Raw genomic sequence first — 20,292 nt, 5'->3', positions numbered from 1 at the left:
ATAAAACTATAAAACCCTTAGAATGAAGCACAGGAATAAGTCTTTCTGACATTGGATTAGGCAATGATTTATCAGCTATGATCCAAAATAAAAGCAACAATTTAAAAAGTAGATAAATTGGATCTCATGAAAATTAGGTGCGAATTGAGTGAAACTATCAAGAAAGTAAAAGGATAACTGGATAAGGAAAATGGGGTATATACACAAAAAAATGAGTTTTATTCAGACATAAAGAAAAAGTGAAATGATGTCTTTTGTAGGAAAATGGACTTAATTAGAGACCATTATGTCAAGTGAACTAAACCAACCTAAGAAGGTCAAGGGTTCCTGTTTTCTTTCCTATGCAGAAGACAGGAAGAAAAAGGAAAAGAAAGGTATGTGGTGGGGGGATCTCATGAAAATCAAAGGGGGATCAGTAGAGGAAAGGGTCGGAGCCGGGAGGTACTGGGGATTGATATTGGCCAAACTATATTGTGCATGTATAAATATGTAACGACAAATCCCAGCATTATGTATAACTGGGATGCACCAAAGGAAAATGTGGAAAGAAAACGAAATTAAAAGACAAACCATAGGACAAAAATATTTGCAAGTCACACAACTGATAAGAGTCTAATATCTGAATATATAAAGAACTCCAGAAATTCAACAACAAAAAGCCAAACAACCCAATCAAAAATGGACAAAGGGCTTAAAATAGGTATCATAAGAGGAATCTACACAATCGCACAGTAAGCACACAGGAGGATGAGGACCATCACAGGCCGTTAGGGGAATGCAAAGCAAAACCACCCCGAGATGCTCCTTCACCTTGGAAGGATGAAGCTAAGAAGAAAAGAGAAACCGGAACCCTCACACACCCCTGGTGGGCCCGTAGTGGGGGGTCTGCTGTGGAAAACAGCGGGGCCCTTTCAATAAGCTAAACAGAGAAGTACCAAGTGCCTCAAGATTCCCTGCTAGGTGGAGATACGGGGAAGAGTTGAAAACAGGTGTTAAAAATTTGTACATGAACATTCACAGCAGAACTCTTCCTAATTAGCCAGAAGATAGAAACCACCCCAAACTCCACTGACTGATGAATGGGTAAATAAAATGCCCACAAGGAAGTATTATTATTCAGCCGCAAAACAGAACAAAGCCGTGAGGCATGCCACCACGTGGTGACTCCCGAGAGTCAAAGACCTGTGCCAAGGCCACGGGGTAGGATCCCCTTTGCCTGCAGCAAAGGTACCTCCACACCATGGATAAAAGCAGGTGGGTGGTCGCCAGGGCTTGGGGAGGGAGTGACTGCTAACGGACAGAGTCTTATTTGGTGGCGATGGAACTGTTTCAGTGCTATTTCGTGGTGACGGTTGCACAACGCTGTCAGTGTACTAAATGCTACTGAGTTGTACAATTTAAAATGGTTTAAAGTGAGAATTATATGTTATATGCATTTCAAGTCCATTAAAGAAAACAATGGAAAGCAATCATTGGGGACCCTCAGGCGCCTGGAGACTTCAGGGTCTTTGATTTTTTTTTTTCTTCTTGAACACTAGCCAAGACGTTGGAAACAGAGTGAAAAAATTAAAATGGTAGCAAAATTTATGTTCTGTTTAAAATGGTGTATCTAAGGTGTTTTGATGACTTTTAGAAACTTGGAGAGTTTCTCAGTCTTGGTGCTGTTTCCTCTTGGGGATGGCTAGTTCAGGGCTTTGGGGGCGACCTGTGCACTGCAGGGTGTTGAGCAGCATTCCTGGTCCAGCCCCCAGATGCCAGGGGCATCTCCCATCCCCACGGTGACATTGCCGAGTGTCACCCAGGTTCAAAATTGCCCCTGGGGGAGAACAACTGCTCAGACCTCTTTAGGAATGGTTTGTTATTCTGGGACTTCATCCTCTTCTGCAGTTTCCCTTAAAAAATTCCTTTGAGATCCTCCGTTAGTCATTTCCTAATAACAGAGAAGCTGAGGGGAGGGGACTGCATTGTAGGTAGCAGGTAAACTTCAAGAACACTTCTCCTACGAGGGACAAGTCCACCCTCAACTTGTAAACAGCAGGTTTCTAAGTGGCAACCAAATGCCCTGGCAATAGGCTAAATGTGGATAGCACATGTAAAAAAAAATAGTGAGTGTGCAAAATGTTCCCTTTTCAAACCCTTTTTGGGCAAAGACTACTGCTCTGCCGGCATTCCAGAACAATGACAGCCCATGTGCCCTTGGTCAACTCTGCCTCCTTCTCGTTGGAAAACGCAAACCCTGCTCCACACAGAACTTGAATTCCATATACTGAGTCTGGAATCAGACACTGAGCACAGAGAGCAACCTGTGCTCCGGTCTCCTTCGGTGGCAGCAGCCAGCAGGAGAGAAATATTGAGTGTCCAGGACTTGGGGTTCCCTGGCCGCTGCCCCTGGTGTGGTGCCACTTTTATCCACTTTATGTCTTGAGATTTGCAATGAGATTTCCTTTGCACAAAGGGTTACAAAGCTAAGTTTGAGAGCCACAGGCCCAGAGCAAGCCCCTCTTCCCGCAGGGGAGGAGACAAGAGTGCAGGGGAAGGAGCAGAAGGGGAGACCCTCGGCTTTGAACTCGTGGCCAGTTCCCTGTGCCCTGGTCCAGGAGCTCCAGCAGGATGTCACTCTGTCACTGGTGAGCCTCAGCTTCCTCATCTCCATGGCCACATTGCAGCTTCACCTCACAGGCACCTCACCTCACCTGGGAAGTGAATTCAACACATGCGAGCACCACCCATGCAGACAGATGTCTGTGCCCCCAAACTCATAGCTGAAGTCCCAATGTGATGGTATTAAGAGGTGGTGTCTCTGGGAAGTATTTAGGATTAGATGAGGTCTTGAGGATGGAGCCCCCATATTGGAATAAGTGTTCGTATAAGGAGAGGAAGGGACAATGCTCTCTCCGTCCCAGCCATGTGAGGACACAGTGGGAAGGTGGTCACCTGTGACCCAAGAAAGGTCTCACACAGGCACTCGGATCTTGGATTCCCAGCCCCCAGAACTGCGGGGAATATGGGTGTGCTTTCAGTCCCCCCATCTCTGGGTGCTGAGGTAGTCCAGGCTAAGACACCACCCATCACAGCGCCTGTCCCCCAGAACCAGTTGTCTTGCTTTTCCTAGGAGGAGACTCGCCAAACCTCTCACAGGGTTTCTCCCCACCTTCTTGGGAATCCACCAAACAAGGTCCCGCTGGGCCTCTGCTCCTGACTGACCCCACCGTGTCCTCCAAACAGGTCAACAGGCCAAGGCTGGGGGATGACAGGCCTGCTCTGTCATCCACACACCCCACAAGCTCCCCCTTCCAGCCAACCTCATTTACTTTCACACTGTGGTGCCACTGGGAGAGGAGGCTGTGCGGGCAAAGCGACTTTAGAACCCACTGAACTTCCAGGTCCCTTCTCATGTCTTCATACATCTGAGGTGTGTATACATTTAAACGCCTAGGGAAAACCAGTCTCCATCAGCCAGAATCTCCTGAGAAGTTTCAGGTCATTAGTTTGGCTTGGACCCTGAACAACAGTCTGATGAGTCCGGGGTTCACCTCAGGAAAAGGGGGTAAAGGTAAGATGGCTCCCAGTGGCTTCTCAGTCACGTGCCCCAGGGGTTGGAGTGACAGGCGCCGGAGACCGGTGGCTGCGGCAGCTTTCCAAAGACAACCCTCAAGGATACGCCAGGGTCTGAGGAGGGTACTCAGCTAAGGTCCCTGAAGGGTGGAACAGGCACTCTGCTTTCCCAGGCTTGCTGGGGCAGCTCCCCGGGGCCAGAGAGTCCCTGGAGGAGAGGTCACTGCACCAGGCCAAGCAACTGGGAGAAGTGAAAGCCCCTTACTTCTCTGCCCTCCACGGCTCCCTGTGGATGAACTGTGCTGTGCTCCAGCAAATTCAAGCTGCAACCAAGAGAACTTCTTCCTTCTCCCCTTTGTCTGGGCCTGGAGGACTTGAACAGAAACCCAGGCAGTCTGAACCAAAGCCCACTTCCAATTTTAATACTAGGTCATCTTCTATGAGGTGGAACACAGAGAGGAAAATCACCATTTCTCTGAAAAGGTTCAGTAGAGGAGGTGGATCTGGGGAATCGGAGCAAGTGTCCACCCTGAAAAGTGGGATGTAGAAGACGGCGGCGCGGCTGGAGCAAGGCTGAGGGAGCAAATGGGCTGCAGGAAGGGCGAAGGGGACACTGAGGACAGAACCACGTGCCCCCAACCGGGAGGGGCGGAGGGAGTGGGGAGGAGAGTGAAGGCTGCGAGCCCCCAAGACACACACTAGAACATGCACTTGAGAAATCAGGAAGGAGACCGGGAGAAAACAGTGCAAAGGTGAGAGAATAGGAGAAAAGCAAGAGCAAAGGGGTGGAGCGAGATGGAGGAGCTCTGAGACCGCAGTCCAAAGGGAGGAGCAGAGCGGAGCACGTGACTGTCACGGAGGCCACCATTGGCTTCAGGGCGAAAGGCTGCCCATGGTGGCGGGCAATAGCAATGCACCGTGACCCCAGACCCGTGATTTTTGTTTGTTTTTGAATAAGGGGAAAAAAATCTATCAGGATCTTGTTTGAAAAATGAATAAGTAAAGCAAATTCTTGGCAAAAACAATAACCAGGTTGGTCTCAACTCGGTGATCCGACCCTAGATGCCACAAGTGAGCTGAGCACGACGTGGGGTGCTGAGAAGTACAAAGTACCCAAGTGGCTTCTTGGCCAGATAGGTGTTCTTTCACGTGCTGAGGCTCAGGACGGCAAGGGCTGAGAAAATGGGTTTCTTATGCCCCTTTTTTTTTTTTTTAATATTTTTAGTTGTAATTGGTCACAATACCTTTATTTTATTTATTTACTGTTCTGTGGTGCTGAGGATTAAACCCAGGGCCTCCAACGTGCTAGGCGAGCGCTCTGCCGCTGAGCCACAACTCCAGCCCCTAGCTCATGTCTTTATTCATATTTTTTAAAATTTGTTTTGGTGGTAGATAGCCTTTAATATGATAACAGACATTTTCAGGTTTGTGGCTGCGCAGTTGCTAGTGATGACTCCGCTTGCAGCAGCACCTTAGCAGCACCCACGGAGCTGGGAACACAAGCACTAGTGTGTTCCAAGAAAACTGCATCTATAAAACCAGGCCTGGCTTTGCTGACCCCTGTGCCACGTGGCAGGTGAAGCATCCTCCAGAGCACAGGAGTGAGTAAGTCACAGTAGGATAAGAGGACGGTTAATATTACCAGACCAAATGAAGAAGATACAAAAGAACAATAGGCAACACTAAAACCTCCTAGAAATAATCTAGATTGACAATGCAAAATTTTATTTGCCCAAAGTTGTGGGTTTCAGGGTGAAGAGAGAATCGAAGTGTGCTACTACTCCTCCAGTCTCACATGTGCACAGGGGGCGAGGGGATGGCAAGAGAAACAAAGACTAAAACATGCTTTTTGAAATTCAAAGGTGACCCCTCCTAGAATCCAAAACAGGGGCCAGGCTTTCCAAAACAGTCAGGAAAAATGTCCTGCTTTAACAAAGAAAATGAAAAAACAAACAAAACAACAACAACAAAGCCAGAAAGCACAACACAAAAATAAACCAAATGATCTGCCACAGTAAGTGAAAGTTGGTTAAATCCTCATTAAGACACAGATACCCAGATCAGGAACATGGAAAATGAAAATCCACTTGATACAAGATGTGCAGGCGGAAATGTGAAAGAATGGTGAAAGTACATTGGAAAATGCAGACAAATAGATTAAAGATGACAGCATTTGTGTCTTTAAAAACGTACATGTCATGGAAAGTAGTTAATAGGATAAATGATGATCTTTAAAGGAAGATATTATTGGTTGGATTTTATCAAGCAACAGCATCAAGATACATACAGCAATCTGCTAAAAATACAGAAATAATTGGAAGAAACCCAGTAGCAACGGGAAGGTTTTCATACCTCTCTCAATATTTTACAAATGAAGTAGATGATATATAGAGGATCAAAATAAGAAAAATGGATAGAGAAGATATGGAAAACACTGCTATTAAAATGATTAATAGAAGGCTATTAAACATAAATCTATTAAACCTATAAATTATTGATCTTATAAGTCCTAAAGAAAACCTCCCATTATTTCCATAGCTAGAAATTGTTTGGTTCATACTCTCTGACAATAATGAAGTAAATTAGAAATTAATTTTAAGAAAGTAGGAGATAAAATACCAATTATTTTCAAATTAACAAACAACAACACACAAGGACTCCGTTCCTGTCTACACAGAGCAAAGGAAATATTAAAAGTAGAGACACAGGCCCGCTGTATGGAAATACTGCCTAGCAAAACACAGGGGAAAGAAGTCAAATTTGCTTAGAGGAAAGTATACCGCTTTGGCCGTGTTTAACCTCACATAGGAAAGAATTAAAATACAGAAACTAAACATTCCATTCAAGCTAATATTGACAAACAAGGCATAATCAGAAAATAAAAGAGAGAATTTTCTAGAGATCAAATTAGTGTGTTGGCAAATAGATGAAAATAATTCGTAAATCTAGAACTTGATTTTTTTTTAAAGAAAAAACTAGAAAAATTGACAGTCTTCCAGGAAGCCTCAAATGAAGACAAAAAGAAATTACAAGTATGTGATGTGGGAAATGAGATAACAAGAAAATAAAAGAAAGCAGAACTTCACGTATAAATCCCAACTAAGATGTTGAACCCCAAGGAGAAAGAAAATAAGAAAATAAAAATTATCTAATCTGACAATCAAAATAGATCACTATCCCACGGAAGAAATAGAAACCAGTCTCAAAGAATTGCATCCATAAAAGGAGCCGTGCCCAAGTATTTTATGAGCAAGTTTTTCAAACCTGCCAGGAACACATAATTCTTACACTATTTAAACTGTTACAGATTGTAGAAAAAATGAAAAATTGTTTTTCATTTTTTAAAAACAATTTGCTTTCTAAAGTTAACATAAACCTGGTACTACAACGTGACAAAAGCAGCCCAACAAAACAGAATAATAGACTCACTTCACATAGAAATGTAAGTGCCAACCAGAAAAAAAAAACAAAAAACTCAGGGTTGTACATTCACATAAAAAAGAATAATGCCACCAAATCAGGTAGAATTTAATCCAAGAAGACACAGGTTAATCGTAAGAAATAAAATTGATCACATCCATGTCAATGAAAAAAGATTATACTGATGAAGCATTTGATAAGATGAAAAATTCACTTTTTATAAAATTGCATTCTTGGGCTGGAGATGTGGCTCAAGCGGTAGCGTGCTCGCCTGGCATGCGTGCGGCCCGGGTTCAATCCTCAGCACCACATACAAACAAAGATGTTGTGTCCGCCAAATACTAAAAAATAAATATTAAAATAAAATTGCATTCTCAATGGCAAATAGATTAAAATTCATTTGAAATTTGGATCCATATAGTGTGTAAATTACAGAAAGATACTTCCTTGACGTGATGAAATGTGTTTATCTAAAATCAATAGTGGATGTCGTCTCTAATGTTCTCATGGACATTGTAATGGTCAGTGTTTCAGGAGATGGTGGCCAAGTGCAAGGACAGTTCAATAGTAGTCTGGGAAGCAACCAGAGCAACCCAGTGAGTCCTGAGATTCCATGAGAGAATAGATAGATGTGCACGAACACACAGAGGCAAGACCATTTTCAAAATGAATATCCATCCAGGAGTCTTAAGCCCCAAAGTATGAAAACGGATGATGAAACCACAGCTATTAAAATAATGTGGCATCAGTGTTAGAGAAAGAGCTAAATGGAAGAGAAACATAAAATAGACTCCATGCTCTTTTTAACAAATATAGTTTCCCAAATAAGACAGGAAATGATGAACTACTCAGTAATCTTTTCAGACTATCTGGTTATCCATTTCAAAGTTAATACAGTGAGACAACAACCACCCAGATACAAACAAAAACTTCCAGGTAGAACACAAGTGATGGTCGAGAAGAACGAGGAGGAGATGGGGTACCGACCTCCACCAGGGAAGGTCTCTCTGAGTACCCCCAAGGCGCTTCCATGAAGGAACAGATTAAAACGTTCAAGACATAAAATTGTATATGGCTGTATATTTGTAAAAACTACGAAAACAATAAGATGCCAATGGGAAAAAGTCGTAGCTAAATGTGTACATGGGTCAGAACATCTTAATTCCTCATCTCCATTCTCCTTTATAACCTCTTTCTCTCCCAGCCAGCAGTCCACTGCCATCACTGGTCCATGGACGGTGGGTGCCACCCAGGAAAGAGGGGCATGATTCAGAGCCATGTCCCATTTAGAAAAACAAAACCAAAAAATGGTGGGCAGGGTCCAGGGAGTCAACATGCCTCCCCTCTAAGGGAACCAGAGGGAAAAGGAGGAAAGGTGGGGGAAAGGCAGGGGACCTTCGTTCTGAGTTCTCCTCTCCACAGGATGGTGGGAGCGTTCAAGGATGTCTGGAAATGAAGGTGGGAGCACAAGTGTTTTCTGCACCTGGTCAGTGACAGTCAGCAGGGTGGGCCCAGCACCCACAGGGTGTGGAAGGAACCAACCAGCCTCCGTGTCTGGAGCCCAGGATGGCTGAGAATCGGCTCAGGAGGCTGCCAGAGACGTCTATGGGGTGACAGGGGCACAGTTACTCCATGACCAATAGCAAAAGAGCAAGGGTCACCCACGCCAGGAACCAATGGAGTCACAGTCAAGCTCGAGGGTCTGTTCTTGCAGTGATGGCTGGGGGGCGAGGTCACCCATAGGCCACTAGCCTCAGAGTCATCAGGGGACAAGGGCTGGAGACTAGCATTAGTGACCAGTCATTGGACAAAACCAACCTCTCTAGTGCAAGACACTAAAACAAAGAACAAAAACAAACAAAACAAAAACACGACTTTATATGACACAATTAGGGCCAAGGGTCCTGATGACATTTTGAATGTTGAATGTCCCCCAAAGGTTCATGTGTCCAAGGCTTGGCTCCCCAAGTGAGAGGTGCTATGGATCTTTAGGAGGTGGTGCCTTATGGGAGGTTCTTTGGTTCTTTGGTCTCTGAGGGGGTGTCTTTGAAGGAGATTATGGGGCCCTGGTCTCAGTGTCCCTCTTGGTTTCCTGGCTCATGAAGTAAGAGCTTGGCTCTGCTACCCACTGCAGCAAAAATGTACCATTCTTGCCAAAGGCTCAAAGCAATGCAGCCACATGATCTTGGGTTGTAACCTCCAGAACCATGAGCCAAAATAAACCTTTTTCTCTTTGTACATTAATTGACTCAGGCATTTTGTTGTAGTGACAGACATCTGACTAATACAAATCCTAACCTCCTGTCCCTTCCTGACTACCCTGAATTTATGTAAGCCCTTGAGCCTGGTTAATATCTTAGAGGGCAGTTCTGAAAGGCTCTGGTCAGAGTGTGTGTGTCCTTCCAAATGTATACAATGATAATTTCACTGTCAATGTGATGATATCAGGAGGTGCAGTCTTTGGAGAGGGATTAGAAAAAAGGCCTCAGAGAATTGCTTTGACTGTGGACAGAGCTAGAAGGTGCCATCTGTGAACTAAAAAGTGGTTCTTTACTAGACAACAGGGCCTTGATCTTGGACTTCCCAGGGTCCAGAAAGATTTGAAGTACATTTCTGGTTTTTATGGGCCATTCAGCGGGTGCTATTCTCTTACAGCAGCCAGAGTGGACCAGGACCCCAAGTAAACTGAAGGAGACTGAGAATGTAAAATGATGCATAAATGATCAGATCTGACAGAGCTTGTTGGATTTCACTGTGTGTGTGTGTGTGTGTGTGTATGTGTGTGTGTGAGTGTGTGTGTGCGTGTGTGTGTGTGTGTGTGTGTGTGTGTTTCTGTGGAAATTTATAAGAGTCATGTGGGATTTTGCAAAATAAAGAAGCTATGTTTCCTTAGCATATCTGAATAGAGCCTCAGAACATGGGCTACTCAGCATTTTTGATAACTAAGTGATTAATATCTTCAATGGATAAAATGAACTTACAGTAAAAAAAAAAAAAAGTACAAAAGTAAAAAATCACCATATAAAAAAGTGGCCCCAAAGCACAAGCAGGCAATTTCATAAAAGGAGAAATAAAAATGACTAATAAAAATATAGAAAGAAATGTTCACAGCCACACCTGGCTGAAAATGAAAAGCCACTATACAAGTGTCAAATTGGCCAAGGAAATAGGAAGGTTAAAATAGAGGGAACTACTTGTCAGATGAAATGACTTCGAAAAGTGTCCCCTTGCCCACCATGAAACCAAGAGGCAGCAGAACAGGGTGGTGACTTCCTTGCTGAGTGACTAAGGAGGGATCGCTGCTCAGCTGAGGACTTCCCTGGCTGTGGCCTGATTTGCAAGTTGGCTCTCGTCCCAAGCCTTGTTAGAACTCCTTGTTAGCGTCTTCTGCGGCGCGTTCCTTGTAGTATGGGGGTAAATCCTCACCCGCAGGTTTTTCTGGTGGCGATAGTCAAAATTATTTCAAAGCCCAGCCTGGTTACAATACTTGTGATCACGAGAAACGTGTTCTCGCAAATCTAACCCCTGAAGCCCCAAGAAGGGGGTGTGCCAGGGCTCTGCAGCAACCGGGGAAACAGGCGTTTTAACCAGATCGCACTTGGCAGGACACCCCTCACCCTGGCCCGTGCCGAGGTCTCCTGGCTGGTCTAGCCATGATCTTCTCACTAAGCCTTTGATGGTTTGAAATAGAAACTTGATCGTGTCCTCTCTGCTCGCCGGTCATCTTGTAAACAACTTGTAGCATGGCTCTCAAGTCTTGTGGTCTTGTTGAGTCTGGCCTCTCTCTCCAGCCTTTTTTGACACCAGTGATCTCCTGGTCTCTCAGCTGCGGCCACGGTGACCTTCCAGAAGATCTCCAGGGGCTTCAGGCCGCCTCTGCCAGAGTCTTTGCACAGTGAGTCCTCCCTTTCCCCCTCTGAACCCCCACACACCTGCTCATTCTGCAGAAAGACTTTGTAGCCCTCCCTGTGCAGGACCACCCTTAGCCACAGTGGAGGTGTTTGAGGCGCCGTGTGGAGCCCCTTTATGGCACTGTACACAGTCTGGGATTGTGTCATGTGGCCCTCTTCTTCCCTCTAGAGATCAGAAGCTTCAGGAAGGCGGGAACCCTGTGTTTTATTAGCCAATTCATTGCATTAAGCCCAGACGTGGGGATGTCGCCACATAACTGGCGGATGAAAACAGAAGGTTTTCTGACACCCTCCTGAAGATGGTCCACACCAGGACCATGACAGTCCCCAGAGTGGGTATCTACCTGCTGCTCCCCCATCAAGAGGTGGGTCGGCTTCTCTTCCCCCGGAACTGAGGCTGATCCCGTGACTGGCTCTGACTGCAGGATGAGGCAGCTACGACGCTGGGCTGGATGGGGATCAGCTCTTCAAAGGTCTGGCAGTCTTTGGAGAGGACTGTCACCCTATAAGAAAGCTGGTTGAGACCACTGGAGGGAGAGAGGCCACCGTGAGTGCCAGCCAGCCCTGACTGCCCGACAAGCTGGGTGCTGACTTATGCCTGGCTCATGGAATTATAAGCCTCGAGATCCTTTTTTTGCCCCTACATTTTGGGATGCTTTGTGATATAGTAAGAGTAATGGAAAAATTGCTTTCTTATCTTAAATTAAATCTGAATGGCTATTAGATTCTCTTCACGTCATTTTCTCTCGGAGGCCAAGCTTTTCTGTGAGATTTAGAGGGCAGAACCCAGTGCGCCTGGGGTGAAGCCATAGTTAACTCCTGGTGACCTTGGGCATCACCAAGGAATCAGCAACATTATAGAAAATTTGTGTGTCATTGTAGGAACCAGCTCTTCTCTCTTGTCATGATTCATATCTCACCATCTGAAACTTCTAGATATTTAACTGTTCCAATTTTGAGCCCCATTCGGGAAGAGATTTCTTGTTATTATCCTCAGTGATTCTCTAAGTGCTTGGCACATAGTAGATGCTCAATGAAATTTTGCTGATTCACACTCTGCCTGTGGTTTCTTCTGCAGGATAAACACCTCGTGGGTTCTGTCTTCCTCATACCTCCCATCCCAGAAGACATTCTCCCTCCCTACCACTGACTACCCTGCCTCCTGTCTTTTTCAAAAACGGAATTCTCAAATACTCTCTGTCCACAGAGGCCACATAGCAACCTGACACTGCTCCCTTTGGTTTAGCGCAATTCCTTAGGTCCAAGAATAATGCTGGCTTTTGTATTGACATCAGATAACATGACCTAACCATGTCTTCAACAAAAGGGGCTCCTCAGTCCTTCCTTTCTTCTGTCCTTTCTTTCTCATACCTCCAAGGACAGTCACCTCTCCTGGAAATATCTGCATGTGGTCATCAGTCAGTAGTGGTCTGTGATTCTTATGAATCCTGGTAAGATTGACACTTGTTATATTTGCTCTGTGCTGGGTGCTAAGGGAGGAAGCTGGTCTGCCTAGGATACCCTGTTTTATGGAAAAGAAAGCCTAGGTTTAAATCTCAGGGCCCTACTTTTCCATTTGGGACGTGGTCTCTGGAACTGGTGGGCTCTAGCTAAGGGGATAAAACAGGCAAAGACCATGCAGCTGCAGTGCAGGAGCTGGGCTGGGAGGAGGTCTCTGAGTTCCTGCTTGTCCCTGGATGAAGGCTAACCCCCTCCTGTTCCCTCTAGTCATCCCACTGTGGACCAAGCTGCTTTTTCCAAGCATTCTCCCCAAGGAATCAATGACGGATAGCAACCTCAAATGCCGCATTCCTCTGATGAAGGGGTCTGAATCTCAACCAAACATTTGGGATGAAAAAGGAAGCAAGATTGGCAAGATTGGGACTTGGAATGGGCCAGTCAGACTCCACCCACCCCACACTGTTGAGTCCAGGAAGCGAACCTCTCACTTGATTTTCCTGGTCAGTTCCCATCACACGAGGGCGCATCACCTTGGAGCCTGCACACCACGCTCGTCCCTGCCCTGGGTTGGTTTCAGATCCCTTTGCTCTCTGGCAGCTTCATGCAGACTGATAACCTCTTTTTCCCAAGAGAACATTAATCTACTTAAGAGCTCTCGTCCCTAGGGTATGATAACATAATGGCATATTTATTTTTCTGATCACATTTTGCATGAATAATGTGCTTTAAGGTTGTTAATAAAAACAGATAACATCTTGCAAATGGCCAACAGAAGTAGTATGGTCTTGAAGAACATGCTCAGTCAACGGCTCTACTTCTGGAACCTTCTATAGTGACCTCTGGATGCAGATAACAGCTCTATTCCTTACCTCCTGGTAATCACACCACTGTGAGGGCCCATTGTCCAGACCTCTGCAATGGTTCACAGAGAGTCTCCTCAACTGTCCTGCAGGGCCTTCGGGGGGATGAAGTGTGCTCTATCCATCCTTTAATTTTAGTTCTGTGCCCATTACTTATTAGACTGCCAAGTGGTCTCCCCCTCCCTTGTTGGGTGGTAGAGGAATTTGCAGACCCCAGATTGGTGAGACTTAGGGATCCTTTGTCCCCCTGAGCAGCCCAGTCAGATTTTTAACTGGGTTTTTCTCCTGACCCCCAGGCTCACTTCTTACCTTTCTCTTTTTCTCAGTTCCTCTCTCTTGGCAGAGCTCTCCTGCTTCTTTGTATACCTCCGCGTGTCCCAGATTTTAATCTCGCCTTCTCCTATAGCCTCCAAATGAATACATCTATATCTCCACTCAGATGTTAACGGATATTTCCCAGCAGTGTATATAAAACTAATGCTCTGAATGCCCACTTCCACTAGGCCCTTCCATTCTCAGGCTTTCCCAGCCTCGGTAAAATGTGCTACCATTTACCTATTTATTCAGGCCACAATCCTGAATCACTCATTTCTTTATGTCATACTCTCTGTCCACATTTGTTAGCCTGACCTGTGAAGTAAGTGCTGGACATGATCACTCCTGGCCACCTCCACCTGCCCCAGCTGAATCTAAGGCCTCGGGCCCTCTCTCCCCTCCACTTTTGGTCTCCCTAAATCCCCCTTTTGCCCCACTCCGAATCTCATTCTCCATCCAAAATAACAATCCTTTAAAAATATAAAATGAGACGAGCCACTCACTTGCTAACCCCCTCCCCCAGTGGCTTTCCACAGAATTAGAATAATACGCAAATTTTACTTTGGGCCAGGAGACCCACTTGCCTTTGATTCCACCTATTCCCCAACCTCTTTTTGAACTCATCTGGCCCTTTGCTGTCCGTAGTCCAGCCTTCCTGGCCCTCGTGCTCTTCCTTGAACAGGTCCAGCTCCTTCCCATTCCTGTATTTGCTGTTCCTTTTCCTGGGAGCTCTCTCTCCCAGACTTTGCAAGGCTTGCTCTTCATATCAGCCAGGGCTCTGCTCAAATATCACCTCTTCAGTAGAACTTTCCTGACCGTCATCCTTGCCACTCACTGTTGTCTTACTCTCTTAACTTTTGGATAGTGTTTGTTAATCCTTGACTTTTAAACGTATATTTATTTGTTTGTTTCTATCTCCTCCCAAAGAATGCAAGAGTATCATGGGCAAGGCTTTTTCTGTCCTGTTCATCCTTAATTATCCAAAATAAGTTTTCAATAAATACTTGTCAACTGAGCAAACGCATGAATAAATGTGCAGAAATCCAGAAGGCAGGAAGAGGTGGGATGTGGGAAGGTAGGAAAACTGGCAGTGGCTCAGGTAAGGGGTGTCATTCCCATAAATACAAAGCCCAGGTGCACTTCCAGGAGCAGAGCAAGTAATGATGACAAGGTGGGCACCATGGATTGCCAGGTGGTGGACCAGGAAGGGCCTCTCCGGAAGCCCTGTCTGATAAAATTTCTGTGATAATAGAAATAATTTATATCTCTCCTATCTAAAACAGTAGCCACTGGCCACAGCTAGCTATTGTGTACTTGAAAAATGCCTAGTGGGATGGAAGTGCTTAATCTTGATACTATTTATCATTGACTCACATTTAAGTAGCTACATGTGGCTGGTGACTTCGGGATTAGAGCCAGAAGAATCCCTGCCCCAACTTGTGATTTCAGGTTAATAGATGTTGAAAGGACTGGTGAAATACAAAGTCTGGTAAATTATCTGGAATGTGGTTGGCATTCAAAAAATAATAGCTGCTGCTCTTACACAGGGTGCAAATTAAATACTTTAGGTCCATGCCATTTAAACTTGGCTCTAAAGCACTTGAAACAAATTTTGATTAATTTTTTTTACCATGACTGTTTGTTTGTTAGAGTCAGTAGATAAGCAAAGTGTGGGTCTATATTTGACTCACCAACTAAAAATAGCAAACAACCATTTTGGGATGTCACTGAAGGCCTTTCAGAGATAGATGACTATTCCAAGTGGACCAGCTTGCTGATACTTATAATGAGCTAATTAGTTTTGACAATAGCTAATTTATCATCTGCAAAAAAAAATGGGCTTGAAATATTATGCTGTTATTTTCAAACAATGTCATCTCCAACTTCCCAGATGATTCTGGATATAAGTGGTGTCTGGTTTAATATTTGCTATCAAAATAAAATATCAAAATAAAGGTAGAAGTATTTACTTATTGAAAACGTTATGATTTTCAATGATTGAAAAACACTCTTTAAGGTTTAAGTTGGTTTAGACATAAACCCATTTTTGTTGTTAGAAGTTTCCCATATTTCCTTTCATACTTGATCCAGAAAATAAAATTAACACACATATACAACATAATAAGCAGACCATTATAACCCCTAGGAACAATCTAATGCAATAATACAATGGCACATTTGTCTAAAATAAGCATGGTGCTTATTTTCAGGCCAAGAGAATTTGCACTCCCTGTCTTGACAGTCAGCCTAAGTACTCCTCGGAGACTCCGAGACACCAAAGAGGGCGGACAGATTTAAATTAAACACATACTTAAAGGCATTAAGGAAATTGACATTCTTATTATGGAGACCAATTAATCTGCACCGGTTGGAAGCCACTTTACAGTAGTTGAAAAGTGCCCTGGGACCCAGTGTAAAGGAGATTGGAGTAGAAAGAGAATGAACGTTCAGCTTCTACCAGAAAGCCTTCCCCAATGCCCTGGCTGACAGAGAGAGACGCAGACCCCTCTTCCACTAGGGACTGTGATCTTGGGTCACAGAAGAGGAAGAGGGTGAAGGCCACTGAACCCCACGCCCAGGCGTCCTGAACACTTACCGATGGGCATCACCAGGAAGAAGGGCAGCCAGCAGAGCACGAAGCAGCCGACCACGATGCCCAGCGTTTTGGCCGCTTTCTTCTCCCGGGAAAACTTGAGGAGCCTCACCGAAAAGTGCGTCTTGTTCTTGGCGCTGCTCATTCCGCCGCCTCCTGCCGCGACATTTTTCCGGTGTATGCGAAGCGTCACTTGCTCCGAGTCGGACTTGTCGGTCTTGAGGCCGGACTTGAGGCCCCTGCTCTCCCTCTTGGCCACCACGTAGACCCGGCAGTACATGACCAGGATGATGGCCAGCGGCACGTAGAAGGAACCCAGCGCCGAGAAGAGCACGTAGCCGGGCTCCTCGTTGATCTGGCAGATGGTCTCATCGTCGGGGGCCGGCTGCCTCCAGCCAAACAGGGGCCCGATGGAGATGACCAGGGAAAGCGCCCAGACGCAGAGCAGAGCCCTGACGCCCCTCCTCTGGGTGACGATGGTCGGGTAGCGCAGCGGGTAGCTCACGCCGATGTAGCGGTCAATGGAGATGATGCAGAGGCCCATGATGGACGCAGTGCAGCACAGGACGTCCACTGCCGCCCAGATATTGCAGAAGACCCTGCCAAAGGCCCAGTAGCCCAAGATCTCGAAGATGGCGGAGAAGGGCAGGACCGTGGAGGTGAGCAGCAGATCGGCCACAGCCAGGTTGACGATGTAATAGTGAGTGACCGAGTGCAGATGCCGGTGACAGGCCACGGAGAGGATCACTAGGATGTTCCCCAGCACCCCGAAAATGATGAGTCCCCCTAAGATCACCCCGAGCAGAATGGCCTTGGAAATGTTCACTGGTGCCGGCGGGTGGGTGCAGTTGGAGCTGTCGGAAGCATTTCCGGAGAGAAACACCATGGTCTCAGCCCGGCCGGCGAGAACCGGCTCTCTAGGGCCACCCTCGGGCGGGGGACGGAGGCGGGAGGGAAGGAGCTGGAGTCAAAAGGTCTCGCCTCGGCGGAGCCCTGCCAGTTGAGTTTGGCTGGGGGTGAGGGAGAATGCGCGGGTGGGGAACAACCCCGACCAGCCCTGGGAACCCTGGGAGGGCCACGCTAAATCATAGGGAAGTAAAGGCAACATGGCCAGGGGCGCGCGAGGCTGTCAGAGAACCTCTCCACTCACGGCGCTGGCCAGGACCCCAACTCCCTCCCTACCCGACGTTTGACGTAAAGCTAGAGGAGAAACCTTGCAAAATGCAAAACCAGAATTACCAGAGTCCTCTTTTCTGTACCGTCTGATCCGTCCTAGTGGGGAGAAAACTGGGCATTCTGCACATAATTTGGAATTGAAAATTCCAGCTCCACTCTTCCCCCAAACCACAGGCAAGTATAGATCAGCCGTCGATGCTCAAAGACAGGGACCCTTTGCATCTGGTCGTTGCTCACCGCCCTTAGTTATCCTTAGGTTTACTGGCCCACCGTAGGCTCCTGCTAGCTCCAGCTTCTAGGCACGCAGGCCGGGAGAAAAGGGTGTGAAACGTTGGCTGAGACCGTGGCTGCGTCGGTGCTTCTTTTCCTGCGCCCGCCTGAAAGATCAAATGTGGACCGTGATTCAGGCGCGCTGCGGAGCGAGGCAGTGCGGACACCAGTTGGCAGCACCGCCAGAAGCCGCCTTGCCCGGCCCAAACAGAGACGACACTGGAGTGGACCGCACGCCCCTCCTCCTCCCCCAGATCCCAGCCGGGAACCTGCCCTCTCTAGCTTTGCTTGGCTGCCTCCGACCAAGTTCAAGATCCAAAGTGGGAGGAAACAAAACAACCACCCGCCCCAACCCCCGAACAACCCCCGCCCCATCAACAGCAATCCAAGCTGTAGTGCCCGGAGACTGGACCCGGAGCGCCACTACAGCGGGGGAAAAAAAAAATCCCCAAGCCGGGTAGGCGCGACTGCGGCTGGAGTGCGTAGCGCTCAGCCAAAGCCGGTGGAATCCAGAGGATCTACCCCTTAGTCTTTTGAACAGGTTGCAACGCAGTCACCTGGAGGGGGCGGCCTGGGAGAGAGAACCTCTGCTACCCGGAAAGCGCAAGGCCGGAGCCACGCGCACGTTCACGCTCACGCCCCAGGAATTCGCACTCCGGGATGCGGGATGCTAGCGGGTTCACCAACCACGCCGGCCTGGGAGCCAGGTCCGCGGCAAAACCGAGCGGATCCCGAGGGCTGACCGGGACCCAGGTCAGGTCTGTCCTGGCTGGGTTTCCAAGCCGCAGGATTGCCCGCCCCAGAGGCTCCAGTCGGGAGCCACACCCGGACTGCTGGGGACCCGGTGGGGAGCGCAGTACTCTGCAGAGGGGGCTTTGCAAGTGGCAGTCAATGCGGATTTTTGTAGGCGTAAAAATCAAGCCCGCGTGCCAGCGGGCAGAGGACGCTCGGATTTTCTGGGATGGGGACCATAATCTACGTGAGAAAACCGGGTTTCCATAACTGCGAGCCGACCGTAGGGACTTGGGACGCGAGTGCGGGGGGGGGGGGGGGGGACGTGCCCAGGTTGCCTTCAGGGGTTGAGTTCTGAGACAGGAATCCCCGGCGAAGGCTACCCTGAAAACCACGAGTTCAGGCCGTCGCAGGTGATAGCAAACGCTTGCCACTGCGGAAACCCGTCCTCTCCTACTTCGGGGCAGTACCCAGAGGGCCAGGGACACTTGTTAACTAGAAGATAACTTCCCAGAATACAGGGGGGAAACCGGGTGGGGAGCGCTGCTGCTGTGGATCGGGCGAGGCTTTGGGGGTAGTGGGGATCCCGACTCACCTGCAGGCCGGGGCGTCTGCCTCGCCCACCGGCCCTGCCGCATGCCTGCCCTGGCTGCCGCCGCGCACTCACCTGAAGTGCGGTGCCCAGCACCCGCTCCCGCGCTGGGGAGGAGCGGCGGGCTTCAGTTCCCCGAGCCGCCGGCCGCCTCTTTGGCGTGGGAAGAGGGGACCTCTCTCCGAGGAACCAAATCCTAGTCCTCTTCCACCCGCTGACTCACCCCTCTACCACCGACGCCTTCAAATTCCTTGGTTACCGCTATACCTGGATATTTAAAAATAAAGTGAAAATAATATAATAATAAAAAAAAAAACCCGACAGTCACCAACAACTCCACAATCACCCTTTCAATATTCAGCCCCTCGACACCAGAGAAGAACCGGCCAGGAACTTTGCAGCTCTCGCTGACGTAACACAGGCTGTAGCCCAGCTAGTACCGTAATCTCCTGCAGTTACCGTATTGCTCTGCCGCAGCGGGCACAAGTGAGGTCAGCGGTAGTTTCTTTCCTGACTAGAGTGGATTGGGTTGGAGGAGGAGGAGGAGGAGGAGGAGGAGGAGGGGGAGGGGGAGGGGGAGGGGGAGGGGGAGGGGGAGGAGGCATTTGTGAGTGTGTGTGTGTGTGTGTAGGGGAAGTTATTTGAAATACTTTTGCTAGATATTACTGTGTATATGATGTGTTCACAGAAATCGCTAGAAAAGTTACTTTGAACAGCTTAATTTAACATGTGGCCTAGGGCTGTTAAAATCAACAAGCATGTTGTTGTACCAAATACACAGGTAAATTATGTTTTTTGCAGATTTTTTAAAAAATAAGTAAAATCAGATAAAATTCCATAGATTTTATTGTGATAAAATGATATTTCCAGGATAATGTCAAGAGTTAGTAAATGGGATGGCATAAAAATTAAAAAGCTTCTACCCAGTCAATGAAACAATAAGAATGTGAAGACAGAACTTACAGGATGGGAGAAAATCTTTGCTAGCTACTTTTCTGACAGAGGAATAATATCCTGAATATATAAAGAACTAAAAAAACTTAACCCCCCCCAAATAGCCCAATCAATAACTGGGCAAATAAACTAAACAGACACAAAAGAAATACAAATGGCCAACAAATATATGAAAAAATGCTCAACATCTTTAGCAATTAGGGAAATGCCAAGTAAAAGCCATATACACTGAGATTTCCTCTCCAGTCAGAATGGCAGTCATGTCTCAGCATCATCCCAACAAGGCTGTGTTCCTAATTGGAATAAGATATATTCTATGCTTGTATAAATATATCAAAATGGATTCTATTATCATATATTGCTAGAAAGAACAAATAAAAATAAAAAATACAAATAATAGTAAATGCTGGAGAGGATGTAGAGAAAAAGGAATACTTCTACGCTGTTGATGAG

At 46.9% G+C, this 20,292-nt stretch overlaps 1 protein-coding gene and 1 long non-coding RNA gene across 6 annotated transcripts in view; one reads left to right on the top strand and one right to left on the bottom strand.

The window, feature by feature from the left end:
• The window catches only part of Adra1a (adrenoceptor alpha 1A), an 88,082-nt gene extending 68,693 nt beyond the window's left edge, over positions 1-19,389 (bottom strand). For 4 of the 5 annotated variants that reach the window (XM_077792422.1, XM_077792423.1, XM_077792420.1 and 1 more), the window contains exons 1-2: positions 18,961-19,389; positions 16,119-17,668 (exon numbers count right to left, since the gene is read on the bottom strand). In XM_077792422.1, the coding sequence (XP_077648548.1) occupies positions 16,119-17,001 (883 nt within the window). In that variant the 5' untranslated portion in view covers positions 17,002-17,668; positions 18,961-19,389. The remainder of the gene's footprint in view (positions 1-16,118; positions 17,669-18,960) is intronic. The other variant, XM_077792421.1, reaches the window with a different exon arrangement.
• Positions 10,738-12,693, top strand: LOC144250054 (uncharacterized). Its single transcript, XR_013342393.1, has 3 exons — positions 10,738-10,870; positions 12,265-12,337; positions 12,615-12,693. It is a non-coding gene; the product is annotated as an uncharacterized LOC144250054 (long non-coding RNA).
• Positions 19,390-20,292: the final 903 nt, after the last annotated feature.

This window comes from Urocitellus parryii, chromosome 14, assembly GCF_045843805.1.
Source record: "Urocitellus parryii isolate mUroPar1 chromosome 14, mUroPar1.hap1, whole genome shotgun sequence".
Lineage (NCBI taxonomy): Eukaryota > Metazoa > Chordata > Mammalia > Rodentia > Sciuridae > Urocitellus > Urocitellus parryii.
The sequence above is the reverse complement of the archived record's forward strand: the minus strand, read 5'-3'. Positions and strand labels throughout refer to the sequence as shown.